Raw genomic sequence first — 23,156 nt, forward strand, 5'->3', positions numbered from 1 at the left:
GCGCTCGATTTCTCACCGGGCCTTAGCTGCCTCCCTGCAGGGCAGGGCTCGGGACTTGCACCTCCCCATGCCTGAGCCTCCCCGCAACAACCCCCCACCCGCCCCCCGCTGTGGGCTCCTGTGCAGCCCGAGCCTCCCCTATGAGCGCCGCCCCCTGCTCTGTGGCGCCTAGTCCCATCAACCACCCAAGGGCTGAGGAGTGTGGGCACAAGGCGCGGGACTGGCAGGCAGCTTCACCTGCGCCCCTGTGCGGGATCCACTAGGTGAAGCCAGTTGGGCTCCTGAGTCTAGTGGGGACTTAGACCTTTATGTCTAGCTAAGGGATTGTAAATACACCAATCAGCACTCTGTGTCTACTCAAGGTTTGTAAACACACCAATCAGCACCCTGTGTCTAGCTCAGGGTTTGTAAATGCACCAATCAGCGCTCTGTGTCTAGCTGGTCTGGTGGGGACCTGGAGAACCTTTAGGTCTAGCTAAGGGATTGTGAGTACACCAATCAGCACTCTGTATCTAGCTCAAGGTTTGTAAATGCACCAGTCAGCACTCTCTGTATCTAGCTAATCTAGTGGGGACGTGGAGAACTTTTGTGTCTAGCTCAGGGATTGTAAACGCACCAATCAGCACCCTGTCAAAATGGACCAATCAGCTCTCTGTAAAACAGACCAATCGGCTCTCTGTAAAATGGAACCATCAGCAGGATGTGGGTGGGGCCAGATAAGAGAATAAAAGCAGGTTATCCCAGATAGCAGTGGCGACCCACTGGGGTCACCTTCCACACTGTGGAAGCCTTGTTCTTTTGCTCTTTGCAATAAATCTTGCTGCAGCGCACTCTTTGGGTCCACACTGCCTTTATGAGCTGTAACACTCACCACGAAGTTCTGCAGCTTCACTCCTGAGCCAGCGAGACCACGAACCCACCAGAAGGAAGAAACTGAACACATCTGAGCATCAGAAGGAACAAACTCCGGACTCTCCGCCTTTAAGAACTGTAACACTCACTGCGAGGGTCCGCGGCTTCATTCTTGAAGTCAGTGAGACCAAGAACCCACCAATTCCGGACACACTAGGTTGTCCCAGAAACCAAATGAATCAAGCAACGAAGAGACAGGCCACACAGGCACCCAACAGGCATAAACAGGGAGTCAGACTTCAGGTCTTAGATTGTAAACTGACTTCTCAGCTCCATGAGATGAGACTGGGGGGGACACTAAGCCTGTGATATACTGAACTCCCTGCCCAGTCAGGATGGGATCGAGAACTGCGTGAGAAGAAGTGGCTGGGACTGTGTGTAGAGGTCCACAGTGAATGCACTGGGAATTGCAGGAGATGAGAGAATGAGGCCAGAGCTGATCCAGGGTAATAGCCACTAAACAGAGGCTCTCTTGACCCTGTGGATGGAGCATGGAGCTAGGTAGTCCCCGCAAGCTCTTCGTAACACCAGCAGGGATTGCCCGTGGAAGCATCATGGAACTTGCTAAGATAAAGGGTTGAGGGATTTTTCAGACCCTTGAAATCAAGAGTTGGACCCTACTACCACCAATCCAGTCACCCCACCACCATCTGGACTGGCCAGATACTCATTTTATCAGAACTGGAGATGAGAACTATTTGACTGTGAGCTTTGCTCTTCGAGGTTAGATGGGCACACCAAAGATCACGTAGGCTATTTCTGTTAATTGCCATCTTTAGCACAGTTAATAGAGGGTGTCTGTGTTATCAACATTGTTATTGCTATTGTTTCAGTAACCAAGATTCCTGACATGTACAGGATCTTCATTCTAACAAGAACAGACTCCTTTTCTTCTGGAATTCCCCACAGTGTAGACTTTTGGGTAAGGCTTTTGGGGAGATTGATTATAGCACATGTGAGGGAATCCGGCACAAAGCAAAGAGGGACTTTTCAGGTCTCCTCCCCCAGGTAACTGTACTCATCTTCTCATCCCACCTGTGTTGCAGTTATCCCCAGGTATGGTTTCATGTGCTCTAATCTTTATATTATAAACCTTTAGGGAAGGGGCAAATTGCAAATTAAGAGGGTGTGTGTAGTTGGTGCCCTAGTCAAGCAAGCTATGCCAATGAACCAACAGATTCCCCACTGTGGCTCCAAGTGTTCATCTAATCACGGGTGTTTGAATCACTCGGCTAACTAGAAAATTAATTTTAACCGGGGTTTTCATCCACTTTGCCATTCTTTTATCAAATATTTTATCAAAATTTCTTTATGGGGCCAGGCGCGGTGGCTCACGTCTGTAATCCCAGCACTTTGGGAGGCTGAGGCGGGTGGATCACCTGAGGTCAGGCATTTGAGAACAGCCTGGCCAACATAGTGAAACCCTGTCTGTACAAAAAATACAAAAATTAGCTGGGTGTGGTGGTGCATGCCTGTGATGCCAGCTACTCAGGGGGCTGAGGCAGGAGAATCGCTTGAATCTGGGAGGTGGAGGTTGCGGTGAGCCAAGATCGCACCACTGCACTCCAGCCTGGGTGACAGAGTGAGACTCTGTCTCAAAAAATATATATAATAATAATAATAAAGAAAAGAAATTCTTTATGGACATGGGTCCATGTTCTTTTCCCTTTCCTTGCGCACCCACTGATAATCCTGAAAATAGTTAATAAAGTGGTCCAAAGAAGGCAATGGTAGAAAGAAAAGCAACAAGTTTGAATAATTTGCAAATTGGAACTTCAAACCACATCTTAAGCAATGAGGACAAGTTGCATAACATTAGAAGTATGTTTTTCCTCCCCAAATAATCAAAGTTTTCCCTGTCGTATTCCTAATTCTGGGAACTCATCTTTACTATAGAAAGTTGCTGTCTTATTCTTCCAGGTTTTCAGGTTTGTTATTTGCAAAGAATAGCATTCAGAGGCCGGGTGCAGTGGCTCACACCTGTAATTCCAGCACTTTGAGAGGCCAAGGTGAGTGAATCTCCTGAGGTCAGGAGTTTGAGACCAGCCTGGCCAACGTGGTGAAACCCCGTCTCTACTAAAAATACAAAAATTAGCTGGGTGTGGTGGTACACACCTGTAATCCCAACTACTCGGGAGGCTGAAACAGAAGAATTGCTTGAACCTGGGAGGCAGAGGTTGCAGTGAGCCAGTATTGCACCACTGCACTCCAGCCTGGGCAACAGAGCAAGACTCCATCTCAAAAAAGAATAATGTTCCTATCTTTCTTTGAATTATGTTTATTCTCTAACACTACCTCTTTCTATGCATTTGCTCTTAACCTTTCCAATACATTTTAGAGACCTGAGGTTTCACTCTACTCCCCAACAAACAAGCTGCTATATCCACAGCACACTAAATGAAGGTTACAAAAGAGTTAGAGAATTGTGCCCCTCGTGGGATCTCTTCCATTACTATTTTCCCAACTGTGTTGGAGTCGGATCCCAAGTCTGTCAGAGCTAGGCCTGTCTGGCTTTGACATCCACACTCTATCCATTCTTTCCCACTGCCCATTTTCACAGAAGGAGCAGGAGGAGAAACAGATGCTAATGATGATTTACTTTTGAGGAAATTCAGTATTGGCTTTTCATACTTTTGAATGTAACTCTATATCAAGATATTATTAATAGTTAATACAGTAATATCCTATAAATGTCTGTAATAGCTACCTCCCCGGGGTGCAGTGAGAAATAAATATGATGTATATAAAGTGCCTGACACATCAGTGATATTTATTAAATAGTAATTGTTATTGATATTATGAATTTGCTCCAACTCTGGAGATAGACTGGATTTGAGTCCTAGCCCCGGTTGTGTGATACTGAGCAACTTATTGAAAGTTACAAAGCCTTAATTTCCTCATCTATAGATAGCAGGAAATAGTGCCTACTTCATAGTATTGTGGTGAAGATTAAATATGATAATGCTATGATAAGGTAATTAGTATTGTGCCTGTCACATAGTAAATGATAAATAAACATTAGTTATATTAATGTTATTATGAGGCACTTATCATTCTGTTTTTTTTCTGGTTTGTCCCTAATGTCATCACATACTACTTTCTTGTTAATGACTCCATATCCCTTTTTTTTCCATTTGACATACCTATGCTTTTGAAATTCTGAAATCTACTTGGAAGAATTCCATTGGATTCTTTCCTTCTGATCTTTATTGTTATAAGGAAGGCATAGTACTCGTCAGGAATGTTGGTTACTGAAATAACAGCAGTAATAATGTTGATAATATAGACACTGTCTATGAAGCATGCTAGAGATGGTAATTAGCAGAAAGAGCCTATGTGATCCTTGGTGCACCGTCTAACCTTGAGGAGCAAAATTTCTTAGTCAAGTAGTCCTCATCTCCAGTTCTGATAAAATGAGTGTCTGCCCAACCCAAATTGTGGTGGGGTGACTGTAGAATCCAACTTTTGATTTCATGGGTCTAGACAACCCCTCATTTCAAACCTTTATCTTGTATAACCAAGACCAAATGAGAATTAAAAGAGAGTATAATATGTAATATCTGTATCTGTCTGCTCAGGCAGTATAGATATGAGAGAACTTCAAAATTGGGATTGGGCAGGAATAGTGAGCACATTTGTAAAAAAAAAAAAAGAAAAGAAAAAAGAAAAACTATTTTAGTAACACACTTGTAAAAAAAAAACTATTTTAAAAACTTGTTCTCCCTAATTATAATTGCAGCATTAGCATTAGTATTAGTATTCTGATACTGAGTATTTGACATTGAATAAAATAAATAATTATGAAGTTTTACAATTTCTTTTCTTTTTTTTAAGACAGAGTCTTGCTCTGTCGCCCAGGTTAGGGTGCAGTGGCATGATCTCGGCTCACTGAAACCTCCACCTCCACCAAGTCCAGCTAATTTTTGTATTTTTAGCAGAGGCAGGGTTTTACCATGTTGGCCATTCTAGCCTTGAACTCCTGACCTCAAGTGATCTGCCCATCTTGGCCTCCCAAAGTGCTGGGATTACAGGTATGAGTCACCGTGCCCAGCCAAAGTTTTCTAATTCTGTCATCCCATGTGTCCTTAGGAACTGAGATTCTTGGTATGGAATAAAGGTGTAATGTAAAAAATGTTATTAAAAAAAGAGAGAAACAAACTAAATAACAACAACAGCCCTATATCCCTAAATTTGAATGAAAGTATCATACGGCCTACAACCCTAGAAACAATTACCAATCCAGTAATAATGAGCACTTCTAGCACCCAGAATATAGTCTTAAAATACAATTTCACTAAAAGAAACCAGGCTTTTTGAGGGAAATGGATGATTCTAGGTCTGAGGCAGGAGATTTACAAAATGAGCCTGGATAGCAAGGAAGCTATTAAAGATTACTAGAGTCATGGCAAAAGGACTTGGGAGCTGACTTGAAGAGTCTCTGTCTCAATGGCTAAAGAGAGAATGATTGGAGCTTCAAAAAAGATCATATGGGAACTTCTGGTTTTCAGTCTGGTATGTAAGGAGCTTAGAAGTTGCTACCTTGTCCTAACAACTAGTCAAAAGCTTAAAAAACTGAAAAATCAGCCACTCTTCTTAGATCCATCAGAGAAGTCAGCTTAGAGGGCAAACCACTGCCTTCAAGAATAGAGAGAATGACAGGCAGATACACAAAATCACAACTGGCCAGAGACTCATGAGCAGAAAACACTATGGGAACTAGTGGCTGGGTAGGAAAATCCAAACTGTAATTGATGAATTGCTGGAAGTTCACTGTGGATAAGCCTGAGAGATAAAAATTCCAGGGGGATCCAATAATGCAGAGGTTGGGGGTTGTGGGGAGAGAAAATATTGTGAGATTTACCTCCTGGAGCTCTACTAAATTCTCACAGTGAATATCTCAGAAAAATCCCCTTGGGCTTCTGGTAGGGAAGGGGGAGAAGGAACCACTGTGAAATATGCCAGAAGATTCTTTTTCTTCTAACAAAGTCTACCCTCAGGAGAAACTATTTTACCACAGTCTAACCTGCTGGGGTTTTACCAGTGCTGAACCAATCTGGAGGAAGGGAAATAGCCACTCCCAGCTCTCTCTAGCCTTCCACATGGTGGAAGAGAAATACACAACTCTCATCCCCTTTAGCAATCCTGTCCCATTTAAGGAGGGAAAAAACAAAACAAAACTGAGGAGCACTGGTGAAGTTGTTAGTCCAGGGGCACAGGATCACCAAAGACCGAGACCTAATCATAGGACTGTAGGACACTTTCCCTCCTCTCACACCTTACCATTACTTTACTAAAGGCGTATATATCACAGTTCCTTTTACTCAGCATATCATGTCTACCCTTCAACTAAAAAATGAAAGCATACTAAATAGCAAAAAACACAGTTTGAAGAGACTAAACAAGCATCAGTGAGATGTGGCAGAATGTTGGAATTATCCGACTAGGATTTATTTTAAAACTGTGATTAATATGCTAAGGGCTTTTATGAAAAAAGTAGACAAAATGCAAAAAAAAAAAAAGATGGATAATGTAAGTGGAGAGATTGAAAGTCTAAGAAAGAATAACAAATCATAGAGATAAAAAATACTGCAACATAAATGAAGAATGCCTTTGATGGACTTGTTAGTAGACTGGACACAGCCAAGGAAAGAATCACTGAGCTTAAATATATTACAGTAGAAACTTCTAAAACTGAAAAGCAAAGAGAAAAAAAGACTGAAAAAAAAGACAGACTAAGAACCATGGTACAGGTACACAGGATGTGACATACATGTAATGGGAATATCAGAAGGAGTAAGAAAAGACAGAGAGGAACAGAAGCAATATTTGAATCATTAATACAGAATTTCTCCCAAATTAACATCACACAACAAGCCGAAGAACCAGGAAGCTCAGAGAACACCAAGTAAAATAAATGCAAAAAACCTCACTATTTCTAGGCATATCGTAGTCAAACTTCAGAAATCCAAAGATAAAGAAAAAAATAAAGATATTCTCAGACAAAAAATTGAGGGAATTTGTTGCTAATAGGCCTGCCTTACAAGAAATGTTACAAGAAGTTCTTCAGATGGAAGAAAAATGATACAGGTCAGAAACAGATTTACATAAAGAAAGGAAGAATGTCAGAAAATAAAAGTAAAAACCTTCATTTTTCTTATTCTTAACTGATCTAGCAGATAAGATTGTTCAAAATAAAAATAGCAACAATGTACTTGGAGTTTTTGGTATTTGAATATATAGCCACATCCTTACATATAAGTGAAATGAATGACAGCAATGATGCAAAGGTGGACATGAGGAATTAGGATTATTTTGTTATTACTTGCACTACTCATGAAATGGTATATTATTATTTGAAAGTGAACTTGGGCCAGGTGTGGTGGCTCATGCCTGCAATTCCAGCATTTGATGGGACCAGAGTGGGAGGATTGCTTGAGCCCAGGAATTTGAGGCCAGCTTGGGCAACATAGTGAGACCCCCATCTTTACAAAAACACTAAAAACATTAGCCAGGTGTGGTGATGTGCACCTGTGGTCCTAGCTACTCAGAAGGCTGAGGTGGGAAGATAATTTGGGCCCAGGAGGTCAAGACTGCAATGTGCAGTGAGTCATAATTGTGCCACTGCAATCAAGCTTAGAGAAAGATATATGATGTTAACACCAACTAATAGAAAATGAGAGTAGCCATACTCATTTCAGGCAGAGTAGATGTCAGAGCAAAGAAAATTATCAGAAATAATATGCAATATTACAAAATGATAAAGGGGTCAGTACTGCAAGATGACGTAATAATCCTTAATGGGGATGCACCTAACAACAGAGTGTCAAAATATGTGAGACAAAAACTAATAGAACTGCATTGAAAAATAGATAAATCCACTATTATAGGTGGAAACTTTAACATCTCTCTATCAGAAGTGGCTAGATCTAGAAAGCAGAAGTCAGTAAGGACAAAGCTGGACTCAACAGCATCATCAGTCAACTGGATATAATTGACACTTGTGAACTACTTCATCCAACAGCAGCAATTACACATTCTTCTTAAGCTAACATACAACATTCACTAAGATAGACCACATTCTGGGCCATAAAATGCATCTTAACAAATTTAAAGAATAGAAATCATACAATGTAAGCTCTCAAATTTCAGTGGAATTAAACTCGATATCAGTAACAGAAAGATAGGTGAAAAATCTAAAAATACTTGGAGATTAAACAGTAGACTTCCAAATAACATATGACTCAAGGAAGAAATATCAAGAAATTAAAAAAATATTTAAATCAAATGAAAATGAAAATACAAGTTATCAACATTTGTGGCATGTAGGTAAAGCAGTGCTTAGAGGGAAATATCTAGCACTGAATACATATATTAAGAAAAAAGATTAAAAGTCAATAATCTAAGCTAAAAGATTATTTCTAGAAGTAAACTAGAAAAAGAAGAGCAAATTGTGTCCAAATAAACAGCAAAGAAATAATAAAAATTACCTGGGCACAGTAGCTCATGCCTGTAATCCCAGCTACTTGGGAGCCTGAGGTGGGAGGACTGCCTGGAGGTGGGAGGACTGCCTGAAGCCAGGAGTTCGAAACCAGTCTGGGTGACAGAGCAAGGTCCCACCTTTAAAAAATAAAAAGAAAAGAAATAATGAAAATTAGAACAGAAATCAATGGAATTGAAAAGAAAATTAATAGAGAAAAATCAACAAACCAGGGGCTGTTTGTTTGAAAAGATCAATAAAATCAATAAGCCTCTAGCTAATAGAAAAAGGGAGAAGACACAAATTACTTATATCAGAAGTGAAAGGGGGGACATTACTAAAGATCCCATGGACATTCAAAGGATAATAAAGGAATACTGTGAATGACTCTGTCCCACAAATTTGATAACCTAGATGAAATGGGCCAATTCCTTGAAAGACATGATCTACTAAAACTCACAGAAGAAAAAATAGACAATCTGAATTGGCCTGTAACTATTACATAAATTGAATCAATAATTAATAACTTTCAACACAAAGTACCAGGCCCAGATGAGTTCACTGGTGAATTCTACCAAACATTTAAGGAAAAAAATTATACAAAATTTTTAACAATCTCTTTCAAAAAATAGAAGAGGGAATACTTCCTAACACACTCTATGAGGTCAGCATTACATTAATACCAAAACCAAACAAAGACAGTATAAGAAAAGAAAACTACAGACCAATATCTCTCATTAACATAAATGTAAAAATCCTCAACAAAATATTAGCAAGTTAAATTGAACAATGTGTAAAGAGAACCATAAACCAAAATCAAGTGGAAAGTATCACAAGTGTGCAAACTTGATTCAACTTTTGGAAAGCATTTAAAGAAAATCACATGTCCGGGTGCTGCAGCTCATGCCTGTAATCCCAGCACTTTGGGAGACCAAAGTGGGCAGATCACTTGAGGTCAGGAGTTCAAGACTAGAATGGCCAACATGGTAAAACCCTGTCTCTACTAAAAATACAAAAAAATTAATTGGGTATGGTGGCACACACCTGTATGCCCAGCTACTTGGGAGACTGAGGTGAGAGAATTGCTTGAACCCAGGAGGCAGAGGTTACAGTGAGCTAAGATCATGACACTGCCTTCCAGCCTGGGTAATGGAGTGAGACTCTGTCTCAAAAAAAAAAAAAAAAAAAGAAAAGAAAAGAAAATCACATGATCATATCAATAGATGCAGAAAAAGCATTTGACAAAATCCAACACCCGCTCATGCAAAAAAACTCAGCAAACTAAGGATAGAAGAAAACTTCCTCAACTTGATAAAGAACATCTACAAACATTTATAGCCAACATCATGCTTAATGGTGAGAAACCCAAAGTTTTCCTGCTAAGATCAGGAATAAGGTAAGGATAAGTATGTCCCCCTCACAACTGCTTTTCTTTTCTTTCTTTTTTTTTCTTTTCTTTTGTTCTTTCTTTCTGTTTGTTTGTTTGATGGAGTCCCACTCTGTTGCCCAGGCTGGAGTGCAGTGGCTCAATCTTGGCTAATTGCAACCTCTGCCTCCCGGGTTCAAGCGATTCTCTTGCCTCAGCCTCCCGAGTAGCTGGGACTACAGGTATGTGCCACCATGCATGCCTGGCTAATTTTTGTATTTTTTGGTAGAGACAGGGTTTCACTGTGTTGGTCAGGCAGGTCTCAAACTCCTGACCTCAAGTGATCCACCCGCCTCAGCCTCCCAAAGTGTTGGGATTACAGGCGTGAGCCACTGCACCCAGCACAACTGCTTTTCAACACCATACTGGAAGTCCTAGCTAATGTAATAACAAAAGGAAAGGAAATAAAGATATATGGATTGAGAAGGAAGAAGTAAAATTGTCTTTGTTTGGAGATGACACGATCATCTACGTAGAAAATCAAAAGAGTTGACAAAAATGACCCTCTTGGATCTAATAAACAATTATAGCAAGGCTGCAGGATACAAGGTAAATATACAAAAGTGAATCAGTTTTCTGTCTTTTTTTTTTTGAGACAGAGTCTTGCTTTGTCACCCAGGCTGGAGTGCAGTGGTGTGATCTCAGCTCACTGCAACCTCCGTTTCCCAGGTTCAAGCGATTCTCCTGCCTCAGCCTCCCAAGTAGCTGGGATTACAGGCACATGCCACCACGCCCAGCTAATTTTTGTATTTTTGGTAGATACAGGGTTTCACCATATTGGCCAGGCTGGTCTTGAGCTCCTGACTTCAGGTGATCCCCTACCTTGGCCTCCCAAAGTGCTGGGATTACAGGCATGAGCCACCACACCTGGGCTCAGTTTTCTATATACTAGCAATAAACAATGGAATTTGAAATTAAAAACACATAATTATATTAGCACCCCCAAAAATGAAATAGTTAGGTATAAATCTAGCAAAATATGTGCAAAATCTATATGAGGGAAACTACAAAACTCTGATTAAAGATATCAAAAAGGAACTAAGTAAATGGAGACATATTCTGTATTCCTGGTTGGAAAGACTCAATATTGTTAAAATGTCAGTCCTTCCCAACTTGATCTGTAGATTCAACACAATCCCAAGCAAAATCCCAGAAGTTATCTTATGGGTATGTCTTATAGAAAGAGACAAAAGACTCAGAATAGTCAACAAATATTGAAGGAGAACAAAGTTGGAGGACTGAAACTATCCAACTTCAGGACTTACTGTAAAGCTATATTAATCAAGACAGGGTGGGCTGGGTGTGGTGGCTCACGCCTGTAATCCCAGCACTTTGGGAGGCCGAAGCGGGTGGATCTCCTGAGGTCAGGAGTTTGAGACCAGCCTGACCAATATGGTGAAACCCCGTCTCTACTAAAAATACAAAAATTAGCCAGGCATGGTGGCAAGTGCCTATAATCCCAGTTACTCAGGAGGCTGAGGCAGGAGAATCACTTGAACCCAGGAGGCGGAGGTTGCAGTGAGCAGAGATTGTACCACTGCACTCCAGGCTGGGTGAAAGGGCGAGACTCCTTCTCTTTTTTTTTTGAGACAGAGTCTCGCTCTGTTGCCGGGGCTGGAGTGCAGTGGTGTGATCTCAGTTCACTGCAAGCTCTGCTTCCCAGGTCCACGCCATTCTCCCACCTCAGCCTCCCGAGTAGTTGGGACTACAGGCGCCCACCACCACGCCTGGCTAATTTTTTGTATTTTTAGTAGAGATGGGGTTTCACCGTGTTAGCCAGGATAGTCTTGATCTCCTGACCTCGTGATCTGCCCGCCTCGGCCTCCCAAAGTACTGGGATTACAGGCGTGAGCCACTGCGCCCGGCCGAGACTCCTTCTCAAAAAACAAAAAAAACAAAAGAAAGACAGACAATGTGGTATTGGCAAAGGAAGAGACAAATATATCAATAGAACAGAATAGAGAGCCTAGTAATAGACCCACTTAAATACAGTCAAAGACAAAGCAGCAAAGTCAACATAATGGAGCAAAGACAGTATTTTCTACCAATGGTTCTGGAACAACTAGACAACCACATGCCAAAAAAAAAAAAAAAACAACACAACCCACCAAAAAAAAAAAAAAAAATCCTAGACACAGACTTACATCTTTCACAAAATTTAACTCAAAATTGACTAGAGACCTAAATGCAAAACTATAAAACTCCTAGAAGATAATGTGGGAGAAAATCTAGGTGACCTTGGGCTTGGCAATGACTTTTTAGATACAATACCAAAGGTACAATACCTGAAAGGAATAATTGATAAGCTGGGCCTCATTAAAATTAAAAGCTTCTGCTTTGCTAAAGGTATTTCCAAAGGAACAGGAAAACAAGCCACACACTAGGAGAAAGTATTTGCAAGAGACACATCTGATAAAGGTATTCTTTGTATATTTTAAGTCAATACTTACTTAAATATTTTTTATCTTACTTAAATATTTTTTATATTTTTAAAATATTTACTTAAAATAGGCCAGGTGCAGTGGCTCACACCTGTAATCCCAGCACTTTGGGAGGCCAAGGCGGGTGGATCACTTGAGGTCAGGAGTTTGAGACCAGCCTGGCCAACATGGTGAAACCTCATCTCTACTAGAAATACAAAAATTACCCTGGTGTGGTGTTGCATGCCTGTAGTACCAGCTACTCAGGAGGCTGAGGCAGGAGAATTGCTTGAACCCTGGAGGCGGAGGTTGCAGTGAGCTGAGATTGCACCACTGCATTCCAGCCTGGGTAACAAAGGGAGATTCCATCTCAAAAAAAACCAAAAACAAATACTTACTATTTACTTAAAATATATAAAGAAGTCTTAAAATTTAACAATAAGAAAACAACCTCAATAAAAAATGGGTGAAAGATCTGAACTGAGACCTTATTAAAGAAGATGTGCAGATGGTAAGTAATCCTATGAAAAGGTGTTCAACATCATATGTCATTAGGGAATTGCAAATTAAAACCACACATCATTAGAATGGCCAAAATCCCAAACACTGACAGCACCAAATGCTGGTGAGAATGTGGAACAACAGGAACGCTCATTCATTGCTGATAGGAATGCAAAGTGGTACAGTCACTTTGAAAGACAGTTTGTCGATTTCTTACAAAATGAAGCATGCTTTTACCGTACATTCAATCGATCATGCTCCTTAGTATTTACCCAAATGAACTGAAAACTTATGCTTACACAAAAACGTGCAGACAGATGTTAATAGCAGGTTTATTTATAACTGCCAAAGCTGAAAAGCAACCAAGATGTCTTTTGGTAGGTGAATGGATAAGCTATGGTACATCCAGACAATGGAATACCACTCAGTACTAAAAAGAAATGAGCTATCAAGCCCAGAAAAGACAGGGAGGAAACATAAATGCATATTAGTACATTAAAAAAAAGCCAGTGTGAAAAGTTTACATACTGTACAAACTACAGTCATGGATTGCTTAATGACAGGGATACATTCTGAGAAATGCTTCATTAGGAGATTGTGCAAACATCATAAGTTGTACTTACACAAACCTAGATGGTATAGACAATTGCTCCTAGGCTACCAACCTGTATACATCATGTTACTGTACTGAATACTGTAGACCATTGCATCGTAACACAATGGTAAGTATGTGTGACTAGAACGTCATTAATCCAGCCCATGACTATATATGACATTCCTGAAAAAGCAAAACCATGGAGAAAGTGAATAGATGAGTGGTTGCCAAGAGAAGGATGAACAGGTGGAGCATGGAGGATTTTGAAGGCAGTGAAATTACCCTGTATGATACTATAATGGTGGATACATATCATTATACATTTGTTCAAACCCACAGAATACACACGAATAATGAACCTTCATGTAAACTATGGACTTTGAGTGATAATAATGTGTCTATGTAGATTCATTGTAACAAATGTACCACTTTGGTGTGGGATGTTTATAGTGGGGGAATTTGTGAATATGTGTGGACAGGGGATATATGCAAACTCTCTGTATCTCCAGCTTAATTTTGATGTGTCCCTAAAACTGCTCTAAAAACTAAAATGTATTAAATAAGGGTGATATGTACATATGAGAGTACATATAACATTTTCCTATCTTCTCTCCCCATCTGTCCCCTCACTTTTCCCTCCTGGCCTGGCTTCTCTTCCCTTGGTCCCATCCCTCACTTCTCACCACCTCCCCATCCTTTCTCTTGCTTTTCTGTTTCTCCTCCTACCTGCTCCCTCCCTTCATCCTCCTTGTCCCTACCACTTGCTTCTCCCCCACCTCCATCCTCTCTTTTGCTGCTTCCGCTTCCACTTGCCCCCTTGCTTCTCCCCTCCCGCCCCTACCCACCTGCTTCTCACTCCCTCCATCCTCTTTAGTCTTCCCCTCATCCCCCCAACACCAGCCTCCTTCCTTCTTCCCCTGGTCCTGCCCCTCACTTTCCCAAGCCCTGCCATTGTTTCTACCTCCTTGCCCCTCACTGCTGTCTGGCGGGGCCTTCACCCTTTATTTCCTTCAGTTTCAAATTCTTCAATCCTATCTTGTAAAAAAAAAAAGAGAGAGAGAGAGAGAGTACACATGACATTAATTAGTCTTTAATATACCACCTGCTTTGAAATTGTCTTTTCTTCCTAATACATAGTGTTGAAATATTGGAACATTAAAAAATACAGAAATAGAATCCAATTTTGAGGCCCCCTTTGAGATCTTAAGGCTCAAACCTAAGGGTCTTGAAACTGACCCAATAGTCCCATAGACAGTTTTTTTTTGTATAAACATGGAAATTGACCCTTCTGGTCTTAAAGCGGAAACTTCGCATTCTTTTATCTGAGTTCCTTCCTCAGGAAAGGGCCCCCAGGCCTCTCAAAAAGTATTGAAGAACTGAAACTCACCAGATCATCTCATCCAGACAATGAGATGCCAGGCCCCTCATACATCATGAGTGCTTCCTTACCCCTCTGCTTTTCCTACCCATAGTTACATTTCTTCCCTGCTATGTAAGTCCCTAATTTTCGTTGGTTGGGGAGATGGATTTGAGACTGATCTCCCATCTGCTTGGCTGCAGCACCCGATTAAAGCCTTCTTCTTTGGCAATAATCATTTGGCAATAATTATTGTCTCAGTGGTTGGCTTTCTGTGTGGTGCACAGCAGGACCTAGAAGGAACCCCTGGTATTTTGGTAATGGTTTTCCAAACATCAGATGCAAACTCCAGGCCTCCTTTACCCTGTTTGGCTATTGGGGGGTTATTCATAATGCTAATTTCAAAAGTTGAAAGTGTTTTCCAATCAATTCTAGCTTTTCTAAGAACACATTATAAATCCAAATATTTCTCATTCTGGGAAAAGATAAAGTGTTAAAATTTATCCCACTTGATATATTCTTACTATATAGTCATGAAAATAAATGTATTAGAAATTTGTATTTAGACATTGTGTATTAGATAAGTGTAATTGAAATGCTAGATCTTGAAAACGTAATGGTTAGTGACAATACCAAGTTGTCCGGTATTATGTATAATATACCATTTTTGCATTTATTGATTTTTTAAATGACATTATTTATGCAAGGTATAAAAACAACAGGAACTTATGGGGAAGGAAGAAGGAGAGTAGGTGGGATGCAAAGGGAAACATAAGGACTTCAACTCTATTTTCAAGGTTTTCAAAATAATCTGTTATGAGATTTCTTCTGATTTTCTCAAAGGACCCTAAGCGGTAAAAGTTCCTTACCATTTGGTAGGGGAAGGAGGTGGAATCTTTTAGTTTAACTTGAACAGGATGGACATTCTTTGCTTGTCCATATTGTCCTTCTGTTGCCCAGACTTCAGGATTAATTCCTTCCTCAAGCAGGGGAAAACAAATGGGTGTTCCTTCTCCTATGTTCAGGTGTCTAATGGCCCTTGCTTTTGCTAGAATGTCTCCCCCTAACAAGAGAGTGGGGCTTTCAGGCATAATTGGAAAAGCATGTGAAAAGAGTAAAGTTCTCCATTTACAACTTAGTGGCTGGGAGAAGTATCTAGTGACTGGCTGTTCTAGGACCCCTCGGATAGTGACAGATCTGGAGGACAGTTGTCCGGGACAGGAGAGTAAGACTGAGAAGGCCACGCCAGTGTCCAGGAGACAGTTAACCTCCTGGCCCTCAATGGTCAAGCATACCCAGGGCTCTGTGAGGGTGATGGCATGGGCTGGCGCTTGCCCTGGACACCCTCAGTCCTGCTGCTGGATCATCTGGTTAGTGGCTTCTGACTCAGAGGACCTTCGTCCCCTAGGGCAGTGGGCCTTCCAGTGATTCCCTTGACATAAGGGGCATGGACGAGGGGCCGGCTTACTTCTACTTGGACAATTTTTTTAAAGTGTCCTTGTAGACCACACTGGAAGCAAGCCCTATTAGGCATTCGATTTGCCCAGCTTTTCCCTTTCACAGAGCCTCCAAAGTCTGCTTGCCTGAGGGCCATGACTAAAGCGATGGCCTTTTCTTTATCCCGTTTGTCCCGTTCTGCCTGCTCCTCCTGATCTCTATTATAAAAAACCAAGGTTGCCAAGTTCAATAGGGTTTCTAAGTTTTGCTCTGGGCCTAAGGTGGACTTTTGAAGTTTTTTCCCCAATGTCTGCAGCTGACTGAGTGATAAACTTATCCTTTAGGATTAGTTGGCCTTCAATAGAGTCAGGTGACAGGGAGATATACTTCCTCAATGCCTCCCTTAGTCTCTCCAGAAAGGCAGTAGGATTTTCTTCCTTTCCCTGTGTTATAATGGATATCATTGAATAATTCATAGGCTTAGGCCCAACAAGGACTCCAAAAGATTGTTAAGGACATAAAATCCCAAGGCCTAGTAAAACCATGCAATAGCCCCTGCAATACTCCAATTTTAGTAGTACAGAAACCCAACGGACAGTGAAGGTTAGTGCAAGATCTCAGGATTATCAATGAGGCCGTTGTCCCTCTATACCCAGCTGTCCCTAACCGTTATACTCTGCTTTCCCAAATACCAGAGGAAGCAGAGTGGTTTACAGTCCTGAACCTTAAGGATGCCTTTTTCTGCATCCCTGTACATCCTGACTCTCAATTCTTGTTTGCCTTTGAAGATCCTTCAAACCCAACATCTCAACTCACCTGGACTGTTTTACCCCAAGGGTTCAGGGATATCCCCCATGTATGTGGCCAAGAATTAGCCCAAGACTTGAGCCAGTTCTCATACCTGGACACTCTTGTCCTTCGGTTCATGGATGATTTACTTTTAGCCGCCTGTTCAGAAACCTTGTGCCATCAAGCCAGCCAAGCACTCTTTAATTTCCTCGCCACCTGTGGCTACAGGTTTCCAAACCAAAGGCTCAGCTCTGCTCACAATAGGTTAAATACTTACAGCTAAAATTATCCAAAGGTACCAGGGCCCTCAGTGAGGAACGTATCCAGCCTATACTGGCTTATCCTCATCCCAAAACCCTACTAACTTTTGGATGTGCCTCCCCCTGCACTTCAGGCCATACATTTCAATCCCTGTACCTGAACAATGCAACAACTCCAGCACAAAAATTAACACTACTTCCGTTTTAGTAGGACCTCTTGTTTCCAATCTGGAAATAACCCATACCTCAAACCTCATCTGTATAAAATTTAGCAATACTATAGATACAACCAACTCCCAATGCATAAGGTGGGTAACTCCTCCCACAAGAATAGTCTGCTTATCCTTAGGAATATTTTTTGTCTGTGGTACCTCAGCCTGTTGTTTGAATGGCTCTTCAGAATCTATGTGCTTCCTCTCATTCTTAGTGCCCCCTATGACCATCTACACTGAACAAGATTTATACAATCATGTTGCACCTAAGCCCCGCAACAAAAGAGTGCCCATTCTTCCTTTCATTATCGGAGCAGGAGTGCTAGGCGGACTAGGTACTGGCACTGGCGGTATCACAACCTCTACTCAGTTCTACTACAAACTATCTCAAGAACTAAATGATGACACGGAACGGGTCACCAACTCCCTGGTCACCTTGCAAGATCAACTTAACTCCCTAGCAGCAGTAGTCCTTCAAAATCGAAGAGCTTTAGACTTGCTAACTGCCGAAAGAGAGGGAACCTGTTTATTTTTAGGGGAAGAATGCTGTTATTATGTTAATCAATCCGGAATCGTCACGGAGAGAAAGTTAAAGAAATTCGAGATCGAATACAACGTAGAGCAGAGGAGCTTCAAAACACTGGACCCTGGGGACTCCTCAGCCAATGGATGCCCTGGATTCTCCCCTTCTTAGGACCTCTAGCAGCTATAATATTGCTACTCCTCTTTGGACCCTGTGTCTTTAACCTCCTTGTTAAGTTTGTCTCTTCCAGAATCAAAGCTGTGCAACTACAAATGGTTCTTCAAATAGAGCTCCAGATGCAGTCCACGACTAAGATCTACTGCGGACCCCTGGATCGGCCTGCTAGCCCATGCTCCAATGTTAATGACATCGAAGGCACCCCTCCCAAGGAAATCTCAACTGCACAACCCCTACTATGCCCCAATTCAGCAGGAAGCAGTTAGAGCAGTTGTTGGCCAACCTCCCCAACAGCACTTGGGTTTTCCTGTTGAGAGGGGGAACTGAGAGACAGGACTAGCTGGATTTCCTAGGCCGACTAAGAATCCCTAGCCTAGCTCACACCCGACCAATCAGATAGTAAAGGGAGCTCACTAAAATGCGAATTAGGCAAAAACAGTAGGTAAAGAAATAGCCAATCATCTGTTGCCTGAGAGCATGGCGGGAGGGACAATGATTGGGATATAAACCCAGGCATTCGAGCCGGCAACGGCTACCCTCTTTGGGTCCCCTCCCTTTGTATGGGAGCTCTGTTTTCACTCTATTAAATCTTGCAACTGAAAAAAAAAAGTTCCTTACCATTTCCTGACCATTTAGTAAGGTAATATTTTCATCTGACTTTAAGTTGCATTTCTATTTCGTCTGACTTTAGATTGCATGCCCTAATTATGGAATTCTGAAATTTGTGAATTTAATCTTTCCACTCTATCCTTACCATTGCAATTTTATGGGAGGTAGCCAGAAAGAGTTTATTCAGAGTTCATCAGACCTAGGGTTAAATCCTAGTTGTATTATTTGTTAGCTGTTTGGTGTTAAGCAAATTATTTAGTTCTGTTCTTTTGTCTGCAAAATGGTGGTAGCAAAAACATTCCTCTCTGGTTGGTGTGAGGTAATATGTAATAGTGGTATGGAAGTGCTGGGAAGGGAAGAGCATGGACCCTTTAAAGGATACGGAATGGGGGTGGGGGAAGGGAAGTGCTGGGTAGAGGAGGGCTTCGTCCCTGGCTAGGGCTCCACCCCCATGGACCTAGGTGAGGACAGGCATTTCCTAACCAATTGTTGCATTTCCCAAGACCACCCTGGCCTGCCACAACCCCATCCTGTGCCTATAAAAACTCCCGAGACCCTAGCAGGCAGACACAGGCGGCAGGATATCAAGAGGAACACGTCAGTGGAAGAAGACACAAGTGGCTGGATGGTGAAAAGATGTCAAGGGGAGCATGCTGGCAGAAGAGCACATCAATAGATGCTGGCATGCCGATAGGCCATCGACAGGCGGGATGAGAAGGAGGTTTGCCTGGGGCAGTCGGAGGAGATCTGGGGCTGCCCAGCGGCCAGACTCCAGGGGAAAACCATCTCCCTTCTGGCTCCCCCATCAGCTGAGAGCTACTTCCATTCAATAAAACCTTGCACTCATTCTCCAAGCCCACGTGTGATCCAATTCATCCAGTACACCAAGGCAAGAACCCAGGATACAGAAAGCCCTCTGTCCTTGAGACAAGTTAGAGGGTCTAATTGAGCCAGTTAACACAAGCCGCCTATAGGTGGCAAAACTAAAAGAGCACCCTGTAACACACACCCGCTGGGGCTTCAGCTGTAAACATTCACTGCTGGACACTGCCTTGAGGTTGGAGCCCCACAGCCTGCCCGTCTGTATGCTCCCCTAGAAGTCTGTGCAGTGGTGCACTGAAGAAGCAAGCCACACCCCCATCGCACGCCCTGCAAGGGGGACAAGGGAATTCCCATTTCAACAGTGGCTGGCATAAAGCTAGTACTCAATAAATGCTAGCTTCTTTAAGACTTAAATCATATTCTTCTTCAGTCTTTGAACTTCTTCAGGTAAATGAATGACTGAATTCCAAGAGAAATATATAGTCTGCAATGCAGTAGGTACACTGAGGCAGCTGGCTAAAAATTTTACAGGGAAATTTAAGTGATATGATAAAATATAAATTGCAGTTCATGGATAAGTATATTTTAGGGATTAAACAAAAAATAAGTGACTATTTCCAAACACACCATTGAAGAGGAAGCTTACACATTGTAAAATGTGTGATGTAAGGAATTAAGTGGTTTCTACTAGCTTCAAAATACCATCATTAACTGATTTAGTTATGTCATATGACATAACTGACATATGCATTAACTGATTTAGTTATGTCATATGAAACATCACATAGATTACCTGTATTAACCATGAAATAAATATTATGATCCAGAGTTACTAAGAATGAAATGGTTGGGGGGAAAGGTGGGAAACTGCATAAGTTATTAATAAATATGAAGGTGTGTTGTGGTTTTGAATGTAATAGCAGCTGTGGTTAATATGTGATCATATTCTAAAGTAATTAGGCAATGGTTAAATAAGCCCCTTAACAAATTACAATCAATCAGAACATTCAGGAGAGAAGTCTTGTTTTTTTGACTACTTTAGATTCTGAGGCCTCTTAGAGCAGAAAGTGGCTAGTCAAATATCTCTCGAAGTAGTCAAATATTTCTTAAGTGTGGTTTGTCTCTCCAAGAAGATATCATGTGGATATCATGTGTCTCCAGAGACAACACTCTGAAAAGGACATCATTTATGTATGATTCCAGTCAGAAATGCATAACCTGAATCTAATCAACAGACAACATCAGCCAAACACACAATAAGAGATGGTGCATAAAAGAATTGGCTTTTATTCTTTAAAATATGTCAATGTCATAAAGAACAAAGACTGAGACACTGTTCCAGACTGAAGGAGAAAAAAGGCATGTTATTGTAAATATAAGATGTGATCCTGGATTGAATCCTGTATGGGAAAAAAAAGTAGCTATAAAAGGCATTATTGAGACAATCAATAAAATTGGAATATGTGTTATATATTAGATATAAGTATTTTATTAATGTTAAATTCACTGAATTTAATAACTGAACAGTGGTTATGTAAAGAGAATATCCTTATTCTTAGGAAATATACACTGAAGTTTTAAAGGCTATAGAGATGATATGCAACCTACTCTCAAATAATTTAGGAAAACATTTTTATAGACAGACAAACATTGATAAAGCAAATATAGCAAAATATTTAAAATTGATGAATCTTAGTAAAGCATATGTGAAAAATTTGGGGTTGTTTTCCCAACTTTTCTGTAAATTTGAGATTATATCAAAATTAAAAGTTAATTTTAAAAAGTATCCATGAATCACCTGAATCAGAATACTGGAGTATTTGCTACAGATGCAGATTCATGGGACCTGCCACTGACTACTGAATCAGAAATTCAGGGAGTGTGGACAGGAGAGGTTAGAGCCTGGAAATTTTCATTTACAAAAACATTCTTGGTGATTTTAATGTATACTAAAGTTTGAAAAACACTGGGAGTGTACTTCAATTAAAAATCAGTTATGGCCAGGTGTGGTGGCTCACACCTGTAATCCCAGCAGTTTGGGAGGCTGAGGTGGGCAGATCACGTGAGGTCAGGAGTTCAAGACCAGCCTACCCAATATGGTGAAACCCCATCTCTACTGAAAATACAAAAATTAGCTGGGTGTGGTGACACACACCTGCAGTCCCAGCTACTTGGGAGGTTGAGGCAAGAGAATTGCTTGAACCCGGGAGGCGGAGGCTTCAGTGAGCTGAGATTGCACCACTGCACTCCAGCCTGGGCAACACAGTGAGATTCTGTCTCAAAAAAAAAAAAAATCAATTATAATGTGGCTGGGTACAGTGGCTCACACCTGTAATCCCTGCACTTTGGGAGGCCGAGGAGGGAGGATCCCTTGAGCCCAGGAGTTCAAGACCAGCCTGGGCAACACAGAGAGACCCTGTCTCAAAAACAAACGAAAGAATCATAATTATAATGCTTTCACTGGCCAATGCATTTTCTTTTCTTTTTGAAAAAGATTTTAAAACTCAAAACCTTTTAAACCTTATTCCATTTCTTATCTTTTAAATTTTTTATCTTAAAAAGAAAAAAAATAAATTTTCTAATTGTCCACCTGCCCTCCTTCAGGCCAATGCATTTTCTTAGCTTAATCAACTAAATGCCTTGAAGAATACTACTACTAGCTAAAATGTATCATGTTTATCATGTGGTAAGAACGATACATATTTTATTCAATTCTTGCAATAATTCCTATGAATTGCTATAATTATACTCCTTACAGTTAAGGAAATGGGGTTACATACATTGCCAAGATCATATAGCTATTAAGGGATAAAGCCAGGATTGGAACCCAAGGACAATCTGACTCTAGGGCCATACTTTTGCCACTCTGCTTTTGAGCTTTGCTAGGAAACCACATGGTAAGGTTATTGGCTTTGGCTATTATAAAATTGACATGTTATTTATCTCTTTTAAAGTCAGCCTTTAATTGCATATTAAGGAAGGAAGGAGTGGTGCAGCTAATACAATGAACATTATGATAGGCATAAAATTCCCCCTGCTAATCTTCCATCCTGGTGACAAAGCCTTGGCTCTGTGACTAAGATAAGGCTATACAGCCTGTTGTTTCTTCCTGAGCACTACTATGATTTTCCCATTGCAGAACCTTAGATACTCTTCAGCCTGCAGGTACGAAGCTGGGTGAGATATGGGTATACCTTCTTTAGAGATCCACCCTTGGCATTGGAGGATTTCTTCAATGAGGTAGAATGTCATCACAGTTTTAAACTAGGAAAGGAATTGTCCCCGATGAAACCCAGGAAGTGACTTGACTAAAATAAAAAGTAAGCATTGCCCAGGATACAGCTCAGCCTCTTTTGGTACCTCCATTCTTCTGAGTTGCAGTTCTCTGCAACAGTCATTCCACAGAGAAAAGCCTGAGGTAGCTCACTGGACTTTGAACAATAAGCCTGTGAATTGAGTTGGGTGAGCATTAGTCTCACTGATAATATGGATAGATTTGGATTGAAAACCAGCCTCCCAATTCCACCAGCCAAGCTCTTCCATAAACCACAATGCCTCCTGAATAAAAGAGATCAATACTGAAAGTTTGTTGGAATCATGACCTCATGTGCTTTCATGTGTTTGTGCAGATTGATAAGT

At 41.1% G+C, this 23,156-nt stretch overlaps 1 protein-coding gene across 1 annotated transcript in view; it reads left to right on the plus strand.

Moving 5' to 3' along the window:
• LOC129143110 (syncytin-1-like) overlaps window positions 1-18,409 on the plus strand; it is a 33,745-nt gene extending 15,336 nt beyond the window's left edge. Inside the window, 3 exon segments of the mRNA XM_063807073.1 lie at window positions 15,741-15,913; window positions 17,242-17,966; window positions 17,969-18,409. Coding sequence (XP_063663143.1) covers window positions 15,741-15,913; window positions 17,242-17,966; window positions 17,969-18,352 — 1,282 coding nt within the window. The 3' untranslated portion in view covers window positions 18,353-18,409.
• The last annotated feature ends 4,747 nt before the right edge of the window (window positions 18,410-23,156 follow it).

This window comes from Pan troglodytes, chromosome 1, assembly GCF_028858775.2.
Source record: "Pan troglodytes isolate AG18354 chromosome 1, NHGRI_mPanTro3-v2.0_pri, whole genome shotgun sequence".
Lineage (NCBI taxonomy): Eukaryota > Metazoa > Chordata > Mammalia > Primates > Hominidae > Pan > Pan troglodytes.